The 14,079-nt window shown below is 54.9% G+C and overlaps 1 protein-coding gene across 2 annotated transcripts; it reads left to right on the top strand.

Annotated features, from left to right (window-relative positions):
• Positions 1-112: 112 nt before the first annotated feature.
• On the top strand, positions 113-8,829 carry SERPINF2 (serpin family F member 2). 2 transcript variants are annotated; one of them, XM_064582364.1, is made up of 10 exons: positions 113-2,324; positions 2,466-2,504; positions 2,626-2,688; positions 2,973-3,174; positions 3,668-3,811; positions 3,960-4,163; positions 4,635-4,777; positions 5,532-5,736; positions 6,376-6,784; positions 8,427-8,829. In XM_064582364.1, exons 1-10 carry the CDS (start codon positions 2,262-2,264, stop codon positions 8,569-8,571), a joined length of 1,617 nt encoding a protein of 538 aa, XP_064438434.1. In that variant the 5' UTR covers positions 113-2,261; the 3' UTR covers positions 8,572-8,829. The 2 variants fall into 2 exon arrangements, with proteins under 2 accessions (XP_064438434.1, XP_045745573.1); XM_045889617.3 differs by lacking the exon at positions 8,427-8,829 and having other exon boundaries at positions 6,376-8,023.
• The last annotated feature ends 5,250 nt before the right edge of the window (positions 8,830-14,079 follow it).

Genomic DNA, 14,079 nt, shown 5'->3' with positions numbered 1-14,079 from the left:
GGAAGAGTTGAGACGCAGCAGCTTCCAGGGCAGTGAGGAGAGGGTGAGAAGCAGGGCAGGAGGGTGGGAGACAGCCTGATCATTGCTCTTGGGTGCCACGGGCACAGGGCTTCTGGTGCACGCAGCCCCAGGCCAGTTTCCTGAACCCTCAGCCTTGGGGGAAGGTAAGGAGGCATTGCTCCCGCCGGGAGGATGCTGGCTGGCGCTGTGGCCCTCTCTCCTCTCCCCACCCCTTCCAGATCCAGGCTAAAGGCAGCCAATCAGGATCCTGGGCTTGTAAGGCTTGGGGATGGGCATCTTATCTTGGGTTCCCCACATAGGCTCCTGCAGCTGCCCCTTCCTTCCCCTCAGGATGGGAGAGAGGAAAGGACATTGTAAGTGGGAAGCTGGATGTGACCCTGAACCCAGTTCTGTCCTTGGGCATGTCACATAGCCTCTCTGATCCCACTAAAGTGGGGATAACCCCCCCACCTCATGGGGTTTCTGGTAGGCCCTTGTCCTTCCTGGATCTGCCCTACAGATGAGGACATTCTCCTCAACTTTCCTGAACCTCCTTTCTCCAGGCTTGGAGGGGGGACCCAAATCCACAGGGGCTCCAGGTGGCTGTCTCAGGATTAGATACCCTGGTGGGAATGGGGCTTCCGGCCCCAATATCAATGTTTAACCGGATGTGCAGGTCAATATTTACCAGAAGAGAAAGCAATCTGAACAGGGGTTGGCTGAGAGCAAAGGTCCTAGTGGGAGGGGAGGGCTCAGCTGGGCTGGCTGGAGCCTGAGCAAAGTGTGGGGAGTACCCAAGTGGGGCCAGAGGGACACTGTGCAGCAGCGAGGAGCCTGCAGAGGTACGAGGGGAGGGGTGGCTTGACCTGCTCTTTGGGCAGGAGAGGAGGTAAGAGCTGTCCATCTGGCTTAGGGGGTCTGGAGTGAATTTATTCAGAAGGCCTCTCATTTCCCAGCCTCCTGGGGTGATGAGGAGCCAAGATGGGGGTTCTGGCAGGACTCTCTCTGGGACTTGGAAAACTAGAGGTCTTTTCTTGTCAGGAAGATTCAAAAGCCCAGGTTGGAGATCAGGGGCCCTGGCCAAGGGTCCTTGCGTGTGATGGGGGTGGGGCCAGCGGTGATAGAAGGCTCCCCTGGAAGGACTGGCCCTGAGATGGGGGTGGGGTTGGAGTGTGTGGGACCTGCTCTGAGGCCAGACCAAGACCTGCCCATCCCCACCTGCCAGTCTGGCTTCCTGGAGCCGACCTGGACAGAGTGGGGGGCAAGGCCTGTGTTTCCCGTAAGTCCAAAGGTGGCTCCATCCAGAGCCATTCATTGGGCTCCGTGGCTGGGTCAACAACGCGGCTCTCCAGCCCACCCCACCAACCCTGCTGAGACTTCAGGGACTCACAGGCCTGTCCACCCTTGTGGTCAAGACCAGACCAGCCAGAAAAGGTGGGTCCGTGGACAGTGGGTTGGACAGGAGCTCTGGGAAAGGAGCCCCAGTATACAGGAGGCTTCAGGGCAGGCTTCCCAGAAGAGGAGCCTTGGGCTGGGCTGACAACAGCCGTATTACCGAGTGCCAGGCATTGTAATCGGGGCTCACAAAGACCGCCTTATTTCGGTCCTCACAATATACTGTGGGAGGAGGCAGGGACTTTTGCTACCATTTTGCAAGAAAAGGCAAAGCCCAGAGGGGTTAAAGGAGATATCTAAGGTCCTCTCGGAAGAGGCCGAGTCTGGATTCAAATCCACGGCTGACTCACAAGGCCAGGCCTTGAAGAATGAGGACTTCTTCGGTTTTGGTATTTCCCCTATGAACCAAAACATTTTCAGTGCACGAAATGTGAAAAACTGGAAAATACAGAGGGGTTAAAAACAATTCAGGGGAGGGGCGCCTGGGTGGCTCAGTTGGTTAAGCAACTGCCTTCGGCTCGGGTCATGATCCTGGAGTCCCGGGATCGAGTCCCACATCGGGCTCCCTGCTCGGCGGGGAGTCTGCTTCTCCCTCTGACCCTCCTCCCTCTCGTGCTCTCTGTCTCTCATTCTCTCTGTCTCAAATAAATAAATAAAATCTTAAAAAAAAAAAAAAAAATCCAGGGGGACCTCCCACCCCACAGAGATGGGAACCACGGCTCGTGTGTTTGGGGTGTGCTGGCGGTAGCTGGGTGTCCCCTCAGCGGGAGAGGCTCAGGATCTGCCACGCCAGGCAGCGTGGGGGTGGGCTCCCACGCAGGAGTGCGGCCCGGTGGGAACAGAGGCTTCCTGTCCTGCACAGGAACATGGTGCTGCTCCAGGGGCTCCTGGTGCTCAGCTTGTCCTGCCTGCAGGGTCCCGGCTTGCTGGTGAGTCTGGGCCTCGGTCTGGGTGGGGCCGGGAGGCAGGTGGGGCCGCGCCAGGGGTCTGGGTGGGAAGAGGAGGGGGGCTGAGTCAGGGGAGGGTCTGGCTCTGAGGGGGTTCCTCTCCTCTCATCCTTTTCTCAACAGTTGTCTCCTGCCAGCGCCATGGAGCCCTTGGACCAGCAGGTACTGGGGAGGGAGAGGCAGGAGGGGGGAGGAGGGCCCCCAGGGGCCTCACCTGTGGCTCGCGCAGGGTGGGGGAACCTGTGGGAAGGGTCACGCTCCATCTGCTTCCTCCCTTCTTCAGCTCAGGAGCGGGCAGACCCAGGAGAAGCTGCCCCCGCTTACCCTCCTCAAGTTGGGCAACCAGGTACAACCAGGTGGGGCTGGGGGAAGAGTGGGCGGGATCCGAGGGAGGAGGGCCAGTCAGCAGGAGCCAGGGAACTGGGGGGCAGGGCCCCGAGGTGGAGGCCAGAAGACAGAGGGTGGGAGGGACCAGAGGAAAGGACTCTAATGCCATTGTCCGTGTGACTGTCCCTCTCTCGTCAGGACTGGGACAAGGCCCTGCTGTTCCCAGGCACAGGGGACTCTGAAAGGGATCTTCAGCACAGAGCTGACTCCTTGACCCTCTTGACCCCTGATCTGTCCCTGTAGGAGGCCCGTGGCCATACTGTCCTGAAGAAGTCCCCAAGAGACTGCAAGGGGGCCCCAACCCCGGAGCAGACCCGCAGGTTGGCCCAGGCTATGATGGCCTTCACCACAGACCTGTTCTCCCTGGTGGCCCAAAGGTCCACCAGCCCCAACCTCATCCTGTCGCCTCTGAGCGTGGCCCTGGCACTGTCTCACCTGGCACTAGGTAGCGTGGCATCACCTGTCCAGACCAGCAGAGCTGGGAGGCCAGCAGGAACTCACTACTCCAGAGTTGACTAGTGGGTGCTTCCTCCCTCGGGGTCGCTTGGCTGTTTGGTAAAAAGGCAGATTCTTAGGCACACCTCTAGTCTCCGTGAATCAGATTCCCAGGGATGGGGCCTAAGGATATGCTTCTGGTGATTTTGATGCAAGAGTTTGATTGCTGCAATGTCTTCACTGGATGGAGGCTCTCATTGCGGGAAACCGAGGTCCAGAGAGGGAGAACAACTTGGATGGGGTGAGGTCACCCAGACGGCCAGCAGCAGAGATGAAAGTGGAACTTGGGGAGTACTGCCAGTCAGACCAGTTCAGTCGATACGGGAGGAGAATGTGTGGTGTCGGGGGCGCACGCACCACGGGCGTTCAGGAGGGACTGGAGCGGGCGGCAGGGCCGGGAAAGAGCTGCCGGCCTGGGCCACAGCCCATGCGGTCCCCTCCAGGTGCTCAGAACCAGACGCTGCGGAGGTTAGAGCAGGTGCTGCATGCAGACTCAGGGCTCTGCCTGCCCCACCTGCTGAGCCGCCTCTGCCAGGACCTGGGCCCTGGGGCATTCCGATTGGCTGCCAGAATGTACCTGCAGAAAGGTAGGTGCTGGTGGCTTGGAGCTCCCAAGGCAGTGCCCTGGGGTGGACAGGGGTGATGGAGATGGGCTTGGCCTCAGGTAGCCAGTCAGAGCTTTGGTGGCTCTGGAGCTTAAGCCCCTAGGAACAGCCTGTGGCCCCGTCTGTGTAGGATTTCCCATCAAAGAGGACTTCCTGGAACAATCAGAACAGCTCTTTGGTGCAAAGCCCATGAGCCTGACGGGAAGGAAAGGGGATGATCTGCTGAACATCAACCAGTGGGTGAAGGAGGCTACAGAAGGGAAGATTGAGGATTTCCTCTCCGAGCTGCCAGATGACACAGTGTTGCTTCTGCTCAATGCCATCCACTTCCAGGGTGTGTTCCTCCTCTCCTCAGGTCCCCCACCCCAGCAGCCCCTACTCCTGCCCTGTAGGCTGAGCTGAGCTGTGAAACCTTTGTCCTGAGGGTGTCTCTCTCCCCTCAGAGCTGGGCCAGGAGGCAGGGAGCTCTTTGGGTTGTGGCTTGGGGGAGGGTAGGAAACAGGTAACGGTGTGCCAAGGAGGGCCCCCAGGAACTGGATGAGGCTGTTGTGAAGAGAGAACCCTAGCAGGAAACCGAGTCCTGGGAGCATGGCAGGGCTCAGGAAGAACGCAAGCCCAGATTTCAAAAATGCTGCAGGGAAGAAACCTCAGATCAACTGAGTATCACCTGGCACAGTGCCCCTTGGGGTTTCGACCTCTACCTTCCGTCCCTGGAATGGGTTCTGGGTGGGATGGAGAAGAGACTGCTGGTATAGAACCTCCCCCTATCTGGGTCTACGTGGCCCCTGCCTTCTGCTGGTTATAGGTTTCTGGAGGAGCAAGTTTGATCCAAGCCTCACCCAGCGAGACAGTTTCCACCTGAATGAGCAGTTCACGGTACCAGTGGACATGATGCAGGCCCGCACGTACCCCCTGCGCTGGTTCCTGCTGGAGCAGCCTGAGATACAGGTCACCCTTGATTGCCCAGGCTGGGTCTGGCCACTGGGAGGTGGCGCAGGGAGTGGGCAGGCTGTGGGACAGGCACAGGGGGGTGTGCCCCGCCTTCCTTGCAGTCCCGTCTCTGAGACAGGTGGCTCTGGAAGGCCTCGCTATGCCCCGACCCAGGGGGACTGAGGTTCCAGGCTCTTGGAAATTCATGAATTTGACAAAACTATATTGGGCGTTTGCCGTGTGCCAGATACTGTCCCAGGCTCTAGAACACACCGGCACAAGGGAGACCGGGTCCCTGCTCTTGGCACGAAAGACACACAATACACGAACAAACCTAAATCACAAGATCATTTCAGATAGTGTAAGTGCTATGAAGGTAAAAAAGAAAGTGATCAATTAGTGACTGGGGAAGGTATTTTAGATAGAGTGGTCAGGGAGCATTCTTTGAGGATGCTACCTGGGAGGGTGTCTGGCATTCTGGCCAAGGAACACCTCCAACCCACAGATCCTGGCTTAACTCTTATTTAACCTGCAAGTATGAGCTTCAAGGTCACTTCTTCCAGGAAGCCTTTCCCGATCCCCTGACCATGTGGGAGGTAGTGTTACTGTACTTCACGGGTGAGGAAGTGGAAGCTCAGGGAGGCCGAACACACACCTGAGGAGAATGGACCGGCACCCCCGGTCCCTCCGTCTCAGAAGCGTATGCTCGCCCAGAGCCCCACTGGTCTGGGCACTTTCTGGTCCTCATGTTGTCTCTTCTCCTCCTCTGTAGGTGGCTCATTTCCCCTTCAATAACAACATGAGCTTTGTGGTCATGATGCCCACCCACTTTGAGTGGAATGTGTCCCGGGTGCTGGCCAACGTGAGCTGGGACATCCTGCACCAGCCCTCGCTTCGAGAGAAACCCACCAAGGTCCGGCTGCCCAGGCTGCATCTCAACTACCAGTTGGACCTGGTGGCCACCCTCAGCCGGCTGGGTAAGGAGGCCGGCCACGGGACAGCCCCCTAGGTCAGGCTAGGCAGAGTGCGTGCCAGGGGGGACACCCCCCCGGCAGTGGGTCCGAGTCAGAGCAACAGCCTTGTGTCCTGGCCTTTTCGGGGGCCTTGGGAGGTAAGAGGGCTTCCTAGGAGCCCCCCTGGGCCCTCTGTCCTGGGTTGGCTGGGGTGGCCCAGGGAATGAGGACCTGCTCCATCCAAGACTGAGCATTGCAAACACTCTCAGAGGCAGGGAGCCTGGGTGGCAGGTGGGCCTTGCTGGCCGTCCCGCCAGGGGCACTGAGCTAGACACTGGGCGCCCACCGCCTACGAAGACTCAGTCAAATGGAGTTGGGCAGATAAGGAATCAGGTATTTACAATTCAGCGTAAGTGATAAGACAGGGCTTCTCTCCAGTTCACCGAAGAAAAGGCATCTGCCCGGACTCTGGGGCAGGGGATCGGGAAAGGCTTCCTGGAGGAAGTGACCTTGAAGTGATACTTGCAGGTTAAATAAGAGTTAAGCCGCGATCTATGGGTTGGAGGTGTTCCTTGGCCCGAATACCAGACACCCTCCCAGGCAGGTCCGGGCAGCCTGTGGGGCAGAAGGCCGCTCTGACCCGCCATCTCCTGCCCTGGGCAGGCCTGCAGGAACTGTTCCAGGCCCCAGACCTGCGTGGGATCTCTGACCAGAGCCTGGTGGTCTCCAGCGTGCAGCATCAGTCCACGCTGGAGCTCAGCGAGGCCGGCGTGGAGGCGGCTGCTGCTACCAGCACGGCCATGTCCCGCATGTCCCTCTCCTCCTTCAGCGTGAACCGCCCCTTTCTCTTCTTCATCCTCGAGGACACAACAAGCCTGCCCCTCTTCGTGGGCAGCGTGAGGAACCCTAACCCTAGTGCGCAGTGGGAGCGCAAGGAGCAGCAGGATTCCCCGGATAACAGGGACTACTTCCAGAACCTGAAAGCCTTCCCCCGTGGAGACAAGCCCTTCGGCCCTGACTTGAAACTCGCGCCCCCCTCAGAGGAGGATTACCCCCAACTTCATAGCCCCAAGTGAGAGGCCAGCGGCCAGCATCCCGAGTCCCTGCCTGCAACAACCTCTCCACTCCTGGGACTCTTTCCAGAGGGCTCTGTGGGATTAGGGCCGGGGCCGGGGTGGGCAGTCTGGGAGCGAGAGGGAGCCATCCTCTCCCGTCCCCTCTCCGGGGGAGCTTGGGGTGCGTGGGGCCGGGACGAGGGCAGGCCTCGGGGAACCATGGGCCTTGATCCCACATCATTTCTTGCAAAGAGGCTCGGAGGCCGTCCTTGTTTGGGGCTTGGGCAGAGGGGCAGCTGTCGATCCACTTTGGTCAGGAAGGTGGGTAGGTCGTTCCCGAAGCCGGCTGGGGCACTTCCACGTTTGTTTACCAGAGAGTGGGGGACAGGAGGGATTGGATTCCTTGGCTGGGGCGAGGAGCCTTGTCCGGCTCTGTGGGTAGGGGCCTCGCCTGGCACCTCACGGCTTCTGCCACCACCTGCCCCAGGCCCTCCAGCCTCCACCCGCCCTGATGCTCTGCCAGCCAGCCTCCCCACAGATACCAACATTGCCAGGACTCTCCCTCCTCTTCTTCCTCGGCCAGGTGTCCCAGGGCCTGCGGGAGGGAGGGCAATAGTCCCCTCAGGCTCTTTTGTAAAGTTTTTGTAGTGATTTTTACGGCACCCGAATAAAGAATGAATGGCCCTGGCTGCTTTGATGTCACTATTCTGGGCGGAGTGGGGGCGGCCCCCCCCCAAGGCGGGAGGAGGCCACAGGCTGCCCGGAGCCCCGCGCTGGGCCCCGAGAGCAGGCGGCCCGTCTCTGCCACGTCTGTTGTCGGCCGCTCGCCAGCCCGTCTGGGCGCAGCCCCCTCTGACCTCGCCACCCGCTCCACGGCCCCCTCCACGCCAGCCCGGCTCCGTTCTCAGCCGCCTCCTCTCTCGAGGCCGCAAGCAGCCAGCAACAAGGGTGGCTCAGAATAGCGCTGGCCTCCCGGGGTGGGAGCAAACCGGCAGTTAGGGAGCTTGGGGAGTTTCTAATCACATGCCGGTCCTTCTGCCGGGGCCGCCGCCCGCCAGCCCAGGGGCGGGGGGGCGGGCCGCCGGGAGCAGCGGCAGGGTTTGGGGGAGGTGGTTGGGCGCAGCTTGGCCCCGGGCTGGGGGCCGCACGGGGGTCCACGCGGGTGGGCCCGTGTCTGCGAGGCCGGGTGTCCGCGTGGAGGGCAGTGGTCAAGAGCAAGGGCCTGGGCTGGACTCCTGCTTCTTACAGAGCAGCGGCGTGGGGAGACGGTAATACATAGAAGGAGTGAAATCGGCGGTGAGGCAGAGGGTGGGACGCGCTGTGGTGAGAAGTAGAGCAGGGAAGGCCTCCCTCAGAAGGTGGTGTGGGAGCAGAGGCCTGAAGCGGGTGAGGGCGGCCGCCGCGCACCAGCTCGCCGCAGAGCTTCCCCGGCAGCGGAGCAGCAGGGGCGGAGTTCCTGGAGGGAGCATGCGCGGAAGGTTCAGGCTGAGCCGGAGATCCGCGGGGCTGGGCTGGGGGGCTTCGGAAGGAGTCAGAGGGGAGCATCTGGGGCTTTAGGGCCCCTGTAAAGACTGTTGCTTTTATCTTAGGAGTAAGAAGTAATTGGAAAGTTAAATCAGCAAGCCACCAACTTAATTTTACCTGCAAAATCTTCCTCAGCTCTCTCCTCCTCTCCACTCTGGCTCTAAGCCATGGATCTGGTCGTCATGCCCAAGGGTCACTGCCCTTGCCTCCTAGGTTCTCCCTGCTCCTGGTCTGGCTATTTTCCCTGCATTCCCCTGCAAGTCCTTATCAGAGCCCGTGAGTGTCAGCAGTGCATCAGGCTCTGGGGATGCAGTGAGCAAGCCGGCAAGATCCGTCCCCCTCCCCCCAGAGCCTAAGTCCAGCGGTAGAGTGGTCTAGACAAGAAACAAGGTAACATTTTCTGTTGAAATATAGTCTGCAATGTACACAAGTCAGAACTGTATATGAGCTTAATGCCTTTTCTCATGAATCAAATACCCCTGTGCAACCAGCACCCACATCAGGAAACAGTACTCACCTTTTTTTTTTTTTAAGATTTTATTTATTTGAGAGAGAGAGCACACGAGCCAGAGGGGAGAGGGAGAGGGAGAAGCAGATTCCCCGCAGAGCAGGGAGCCCAACTCGGGGCTCGATCCCAGGACTCTGGGATCATGACCTGAGCCAAAGGCAGACGCTTAACGACTGAGCCACCCAGGCGCTGTCACTCCCCCAACTTCTAATAACAGATTACTGTTTCCTGGTTCTGAACTCCATGTAAAGGAATCATACAGTCTGCTCTCTTGGGTCTGGCTTCTTTCATTCAACCTCATGTTTGTGACATTCATCTGGGTTATGGATGGCAGTAATTCATTCACTGTGGAAAGCTTTTAATTGAGGGGTGCCATGGTCTAAGGTAAGCCCTAGAAGGCTCACCTGGCTGCTGTGTGGAGAACGGAATGTAGAGGGACAAGCGTGGGTTAGCAGGCAAGAGACAGGTGGCCTGGCCCAGGGTGTCAGCTGTGGAAATGGAGGAAAGGGGTCACCCTGCAGAAATATTTTGCCGGTAATGCTATAGAATTCGTGCATAGATTGTATGGACATGAGGGAAAGGAAAGGCTCAAGGATCGCGGGTTTTATGGTTCAGATTCCTGGGTTGTTTTTTTTTTTTTTTAAGATTTTTTTATTGGGCGCCTGGGTGGCTCAGTTGGTTAAGCGACTGCCTTCGGCTCAGGTCATGATCCTGGAGTCCCGGGATCGAGTCCCGCATCGGGCTCCCTGCTCGGCAGGGAGTCTGCTTCTCCCTCTGACCCTCCCCTTCTCAAGCTCGCTCTCTCTCTCATTCTCTTTCTCAAATAAATAAATAAAATCTTTAAAAAAAAAGATTTTATTTATTTATTTGACAGAGAGAGACACAGCGAGAGAGGGAACGCAAGCAGGGGGAGTGGGGGAGGGAGAAGCAGGCTTCCCGCCAAGCAGGGAGCCCGATGAGGGGCTGGACCCCAGGATCCTGGGATCATGACCTGAGCCCAGAGCAGACGCTTAACGACTGAGCCACCCAGGCGCCCCTGGTGGAGGTGATCTAAGAGGAGAGGAGATATAGATGGAAAGGAAAAGGGATCCCGGATCAAGTGAGCAAAGGAGACAGAAAAGATGCAGCATGGGAGGTGGGGGGCCGGAATGGAAGCGTGTGCAGAGGCAGAGTTTCAAGAAGGAGGAACAGTCTGCTCTCCTGCCTGCTGTCCAGGGAAGAGATGTCCTATTGGTGGTCAACGTGAAGGTCATGCATGAACCTGGCGACAGCTGTTTCAGTGGAGAGATGGGCACAGAAGCGAGATTGGGGTTGAGGAGGGAATGCACTAAGACAGTACAGACGCAAGAATAAATAGCTCTTTCCCTCGTGGCCGTGAGGGAGAGCGGAGAGATGGACAGCAGCCTTAGGGGATGTGGCACAGAGGAAGTGTCACCAAAGAGGGGAGTGACAGAGGATGTTTGAAGGCTGTGGGATGGCCCTCAGAGACGGATCCGTGGCTTAGGCAGGAGAGGGGCCACCTGCAGGAGCAGAGCCCACAGAGAACACAGTGGAGGCCCCCTCCTTTGGCAGGAGTGGGACACCTTTCACGGCAATCGGAGGAGGAGAGATGAAGCTTTCTTTGTAAGTTACCATGAAATAATTGGAGCACATGAAAAGATATAATGAATTGCATAAGGCCATTGCTCAGCGGACAGATCTGTGTCGATAAAAGTGGCTTCCCTTGGGGCGCCTGGGTGGCCCAGTCGTTAAGCGTCTGCCTTTGGCTCAGGTCATGATCCCGGGGTCCTGGGATCGAGCCCCGCATCGGGCTCCCTGCTCAGCAGGAAGCCTGCTTCTCCCTCTCCCACTCCCCCTGCTTGTGTTCCCTCTCTCGCTGTGTCTCTGTCAAATAAATAAATAAAATCTTAAAAAAGTGGCTTCCCTTCACGATTTCTCAGGGCTATATAAGACTTCTCCATCTCTATCCACTCAGCTATTGATGGGCACGCAAGGAGCTTCCACTTTTTTTTTGCCACTACAAACAGTGCTGCGATAACATTCTTTTTTTTTTTTTTTAAAGATTTATTTATTTATTTGAGAGAGCGAGAAAGTACATGAGAGGGCGGAGGGTCAGAGGGAGAAGCAGACTCCCCGCTGAGCAGGGAGCCCGATGCGGGACTCGATCCCGGGACTCCAGGATCATGACCTGAGCCGAAGGCAGTCGCTCAACCAACTGAGCCACCCAGGCGCCCGCAATAACATTCTTGTACATGCATACTTTGTGCACGTATGTGGAGTTTTTCCAGCGCACATGCTTAGGAGTGGAACTGCTGAGTTGTGGGTTTGGGTTTACCCATCTTTAATTGTAAGGGCTGCCATATATGGTTATGCACAGCTTTGCCATTTGGGGCCGGATTCTTCTTCAAAGTGGTTGCGTCAGTTTACATTCCCACATCCTCACCAGCAGGGCAGAAGAGATCCTGGTTGCCACATCCTCACCAACACTTGGTCTTGTCAGATGTTTAAAATTTGGCCATCTGATGAGCGTGAAATACGCTTGTCAAATTATGGTTTTGATTTGCATTCCCCTGATTACTGGTGAGGATGAAACATCTTTTTCAGAAGTTTATTGGCCACTTAGGATTCTTCTCCTGTGAATTACCTGGGTCTGTGTTTCTGCTGAGTTTTTATTTTTTGTATTAATTTATAGTTCTTTCTATATTACCATGCATAATTTTTTTTCATAATCTTTTTTGTCAGTTACCTGTGTAACAAAAATTTCTCCCAGTGTGAGGCTTTTGTTTTCACTTTGTTTTATGGTATCTCTTCCTGTAAATAAGTTTTCAACTTTAGTGTCAAATTTATCAATCTTTTGAGTGGCTCAGTCGGTTGAGCGTCTGCCTTTGGCTTAGGTCATGATCTTAGAGTTCCGGGATCTAGCCCCGGATCAGATCGGGCTCTCTGCTCAGTGGGGAGTCTGCTTCCCCCTCTCCCTGCTCTTGTGCTCCCTCTTGCTCTCTTTCTCCCTCTCAAATAAATAAATTCTTTTAAAAAATTTATCAATCTTTTATAATCTCTGCTTCTTTTGGTGTCTTGTCTAAAAAAAAATCTTTTTTTTTTTTAATATTCTATTAATTTGACAGAGAGAGACACAGCGAGAGAGGGAACACAAGGGGGAGTGGGAGAGGGAGAAGCAGGCTTCCCGCCGAGCAGGGAGCCGGATGTGACCTGAGCCGAAGGCAGCCACTTAACTGACTGAGCCACGCAGGTGCCCCCAAAAATCTTTTTTTTAAGTAGGCTCCACCCCCATTGCGGAGCCCAGTGTGGGGCTTGACCTGGGGGTTGAAGTGGGGCTGACGTGGGGCTTGAACGTATGACCCTGAGATCAAGATCTGAGCTGAGATCAAGAGTTGGAAGCTCAACTGACTGAGCCACCCAGGCGCCCCTAAAAAAAAAAAAAATCCTTTCTACCGAGAGATCACAAAGGGATCCATCTATATTTTTTCTAAAACATTTACAGTTTTTCCTGTTGTATATGTGTGTTAGTATTTGCTTTTTTAAAGCATTAAAAATATTTCTGAAAGGATACATAGGAAAGAGATTAACATCAGAGGTCTCCGGGGAGCACAGTCAGGTAACTGGAGATCACAGTGAGGGGAAGACTTTTCACTGTTTACCTCTTGTTGCTTTTGAGTTTTGAACCATGTGAACAAAATGCCTATTCTTAAATAATTTGAATAAAAAGTCATTAAGAAATGTTCTGCAGGGCACCTGGGTGGCTCAGTCAGTTAAGCGTCTGCCTTCAGCTCGGGTCACAATCCCGGGGTCCTGGGATTGAGCCCCACATTGGGTTCCCTGCTCAGCGGGGAGTCTGCTTCTCCCTCTCCCTGCCACTCCGCCTGCTTGTGCTCGCTCTCTGACAAACAAATAATATTTTTTAAAAAAGAAAGAAAGGCTCTGCAAAAACACAAATTGCTGTTCACATTTAATCCCTAATGTAGCTAGAGCTATTTTTTGTGTATGGTGTGAGATAAGGGATCCAACTTTAACTTGTCCACATGGATAGCTATGCCCTTCCTGCCTTTCTATGCTTAGCCCATTCTTATTCACCCTTCAAGATTCAACTTAGGTTCATATATTCCGACTATATCACCACAACACCCTGCAGAACAATGCTGTCTAATAGAAATACAATGCAAACTACATATGTGATTTAAGATTTTCTGGTAGTCACATTAAAAAAGAAATAGGTGAAATTAAGTTTAATAATATGTTTTATTTAACCCAATATATGTAATCGGCATTAAAATTATTGAAATACTTTACATTATTTTTTTCACACTAAATATCCAGAGTCTGGTGTGTTTTTTACACTTACAGCAGCCCCGACTAGCCACATTTCAGGGGCTCTGTGGCCACATGACTGGTGGCTATTGTATTGTATTGGCCGTAGAGACTGCTGGCATAGAATGTGTCACATTATAGTGGAATGATCTGTCCTCATACCAGCCTTTTACTAGCCAGTAAATTTCTGGAGTGTGCCACTGAGTCTTATTTTCATCTACATCTTCCTCCTCCTCCACATACCTAGCTAGTGCCTTGCATGGAGGTACTCCAATGAAAGGATTGAACTCTGTTGATACATTTTTTCTTACATAAAGCTGAACCTTGCCCACTGGAAAGTTCTACCCAGAGGCTCTAGCTCTGCTCCCGGGAGCCTCACATGAGGTGGTGTTTCCCTAAATTTTCTCTTCCTTCAGCTATATATCCCGGAGCGTTCTCCATCCCTTCTCTGAGCTCTCGTCTAAATGACCACTGGGCTTTCGGTCAACACTCATACCTGCCTAGAAGGCATTTTGTTACACTAATTATTTCTCATTTTTTATTTTTTATTTTTATTTTTTTTAAAGATTTTATTTATTTATTTGAGAGAGAGAATGAGAGAGAGAGAGCAGGAGAGGGGGGAGGGTCAGAGGGAGAAGCAGACTCCCTGCCGAGCGGGGAGCCCGATGCGGGACTCGATCCTGGGACTCCAGGATCATGACCTGAGCCGAAGGCAGTCGCTTAACCAACTGAGCCACCCAGGCGCCCCATCATTTTTTATTTTTTAAAAGATTTATTTATTCATTTGAGAGAGAGAGAGTGCGCACATGAGTGGGGAGAGAGGGGAGGAAGAAGGAGAAGTAGACTCCCCTACTCAGCAGGGAGCCCGATACGGGGCTCAAGCCCAGGACCCTGAACTCATGATGTGAGTGTAAGGCAGACGCTTCACTCAGCTACCCAGGTGCCCCTCCCACG

Source organism: Mirounga angustirostris, unplaced genomic scaffold, assembly GCF_029215605.1.
Source record: "Mirounga angustirostris isolate CCGP_5_RB_7025 unplaced genomic scaffold, mMirAng1.0.hap1 SCAF_17, whole genome shotgun sequence".
NCBI lineage: Eukaryota > Metazoa > Chordata > Mammalia > Carnivora > Phocidae > Mirounga > Mirounga angustirostris.
This window is presented reverse-complemented; position numbering and strand designations above follow the sequence as displayed.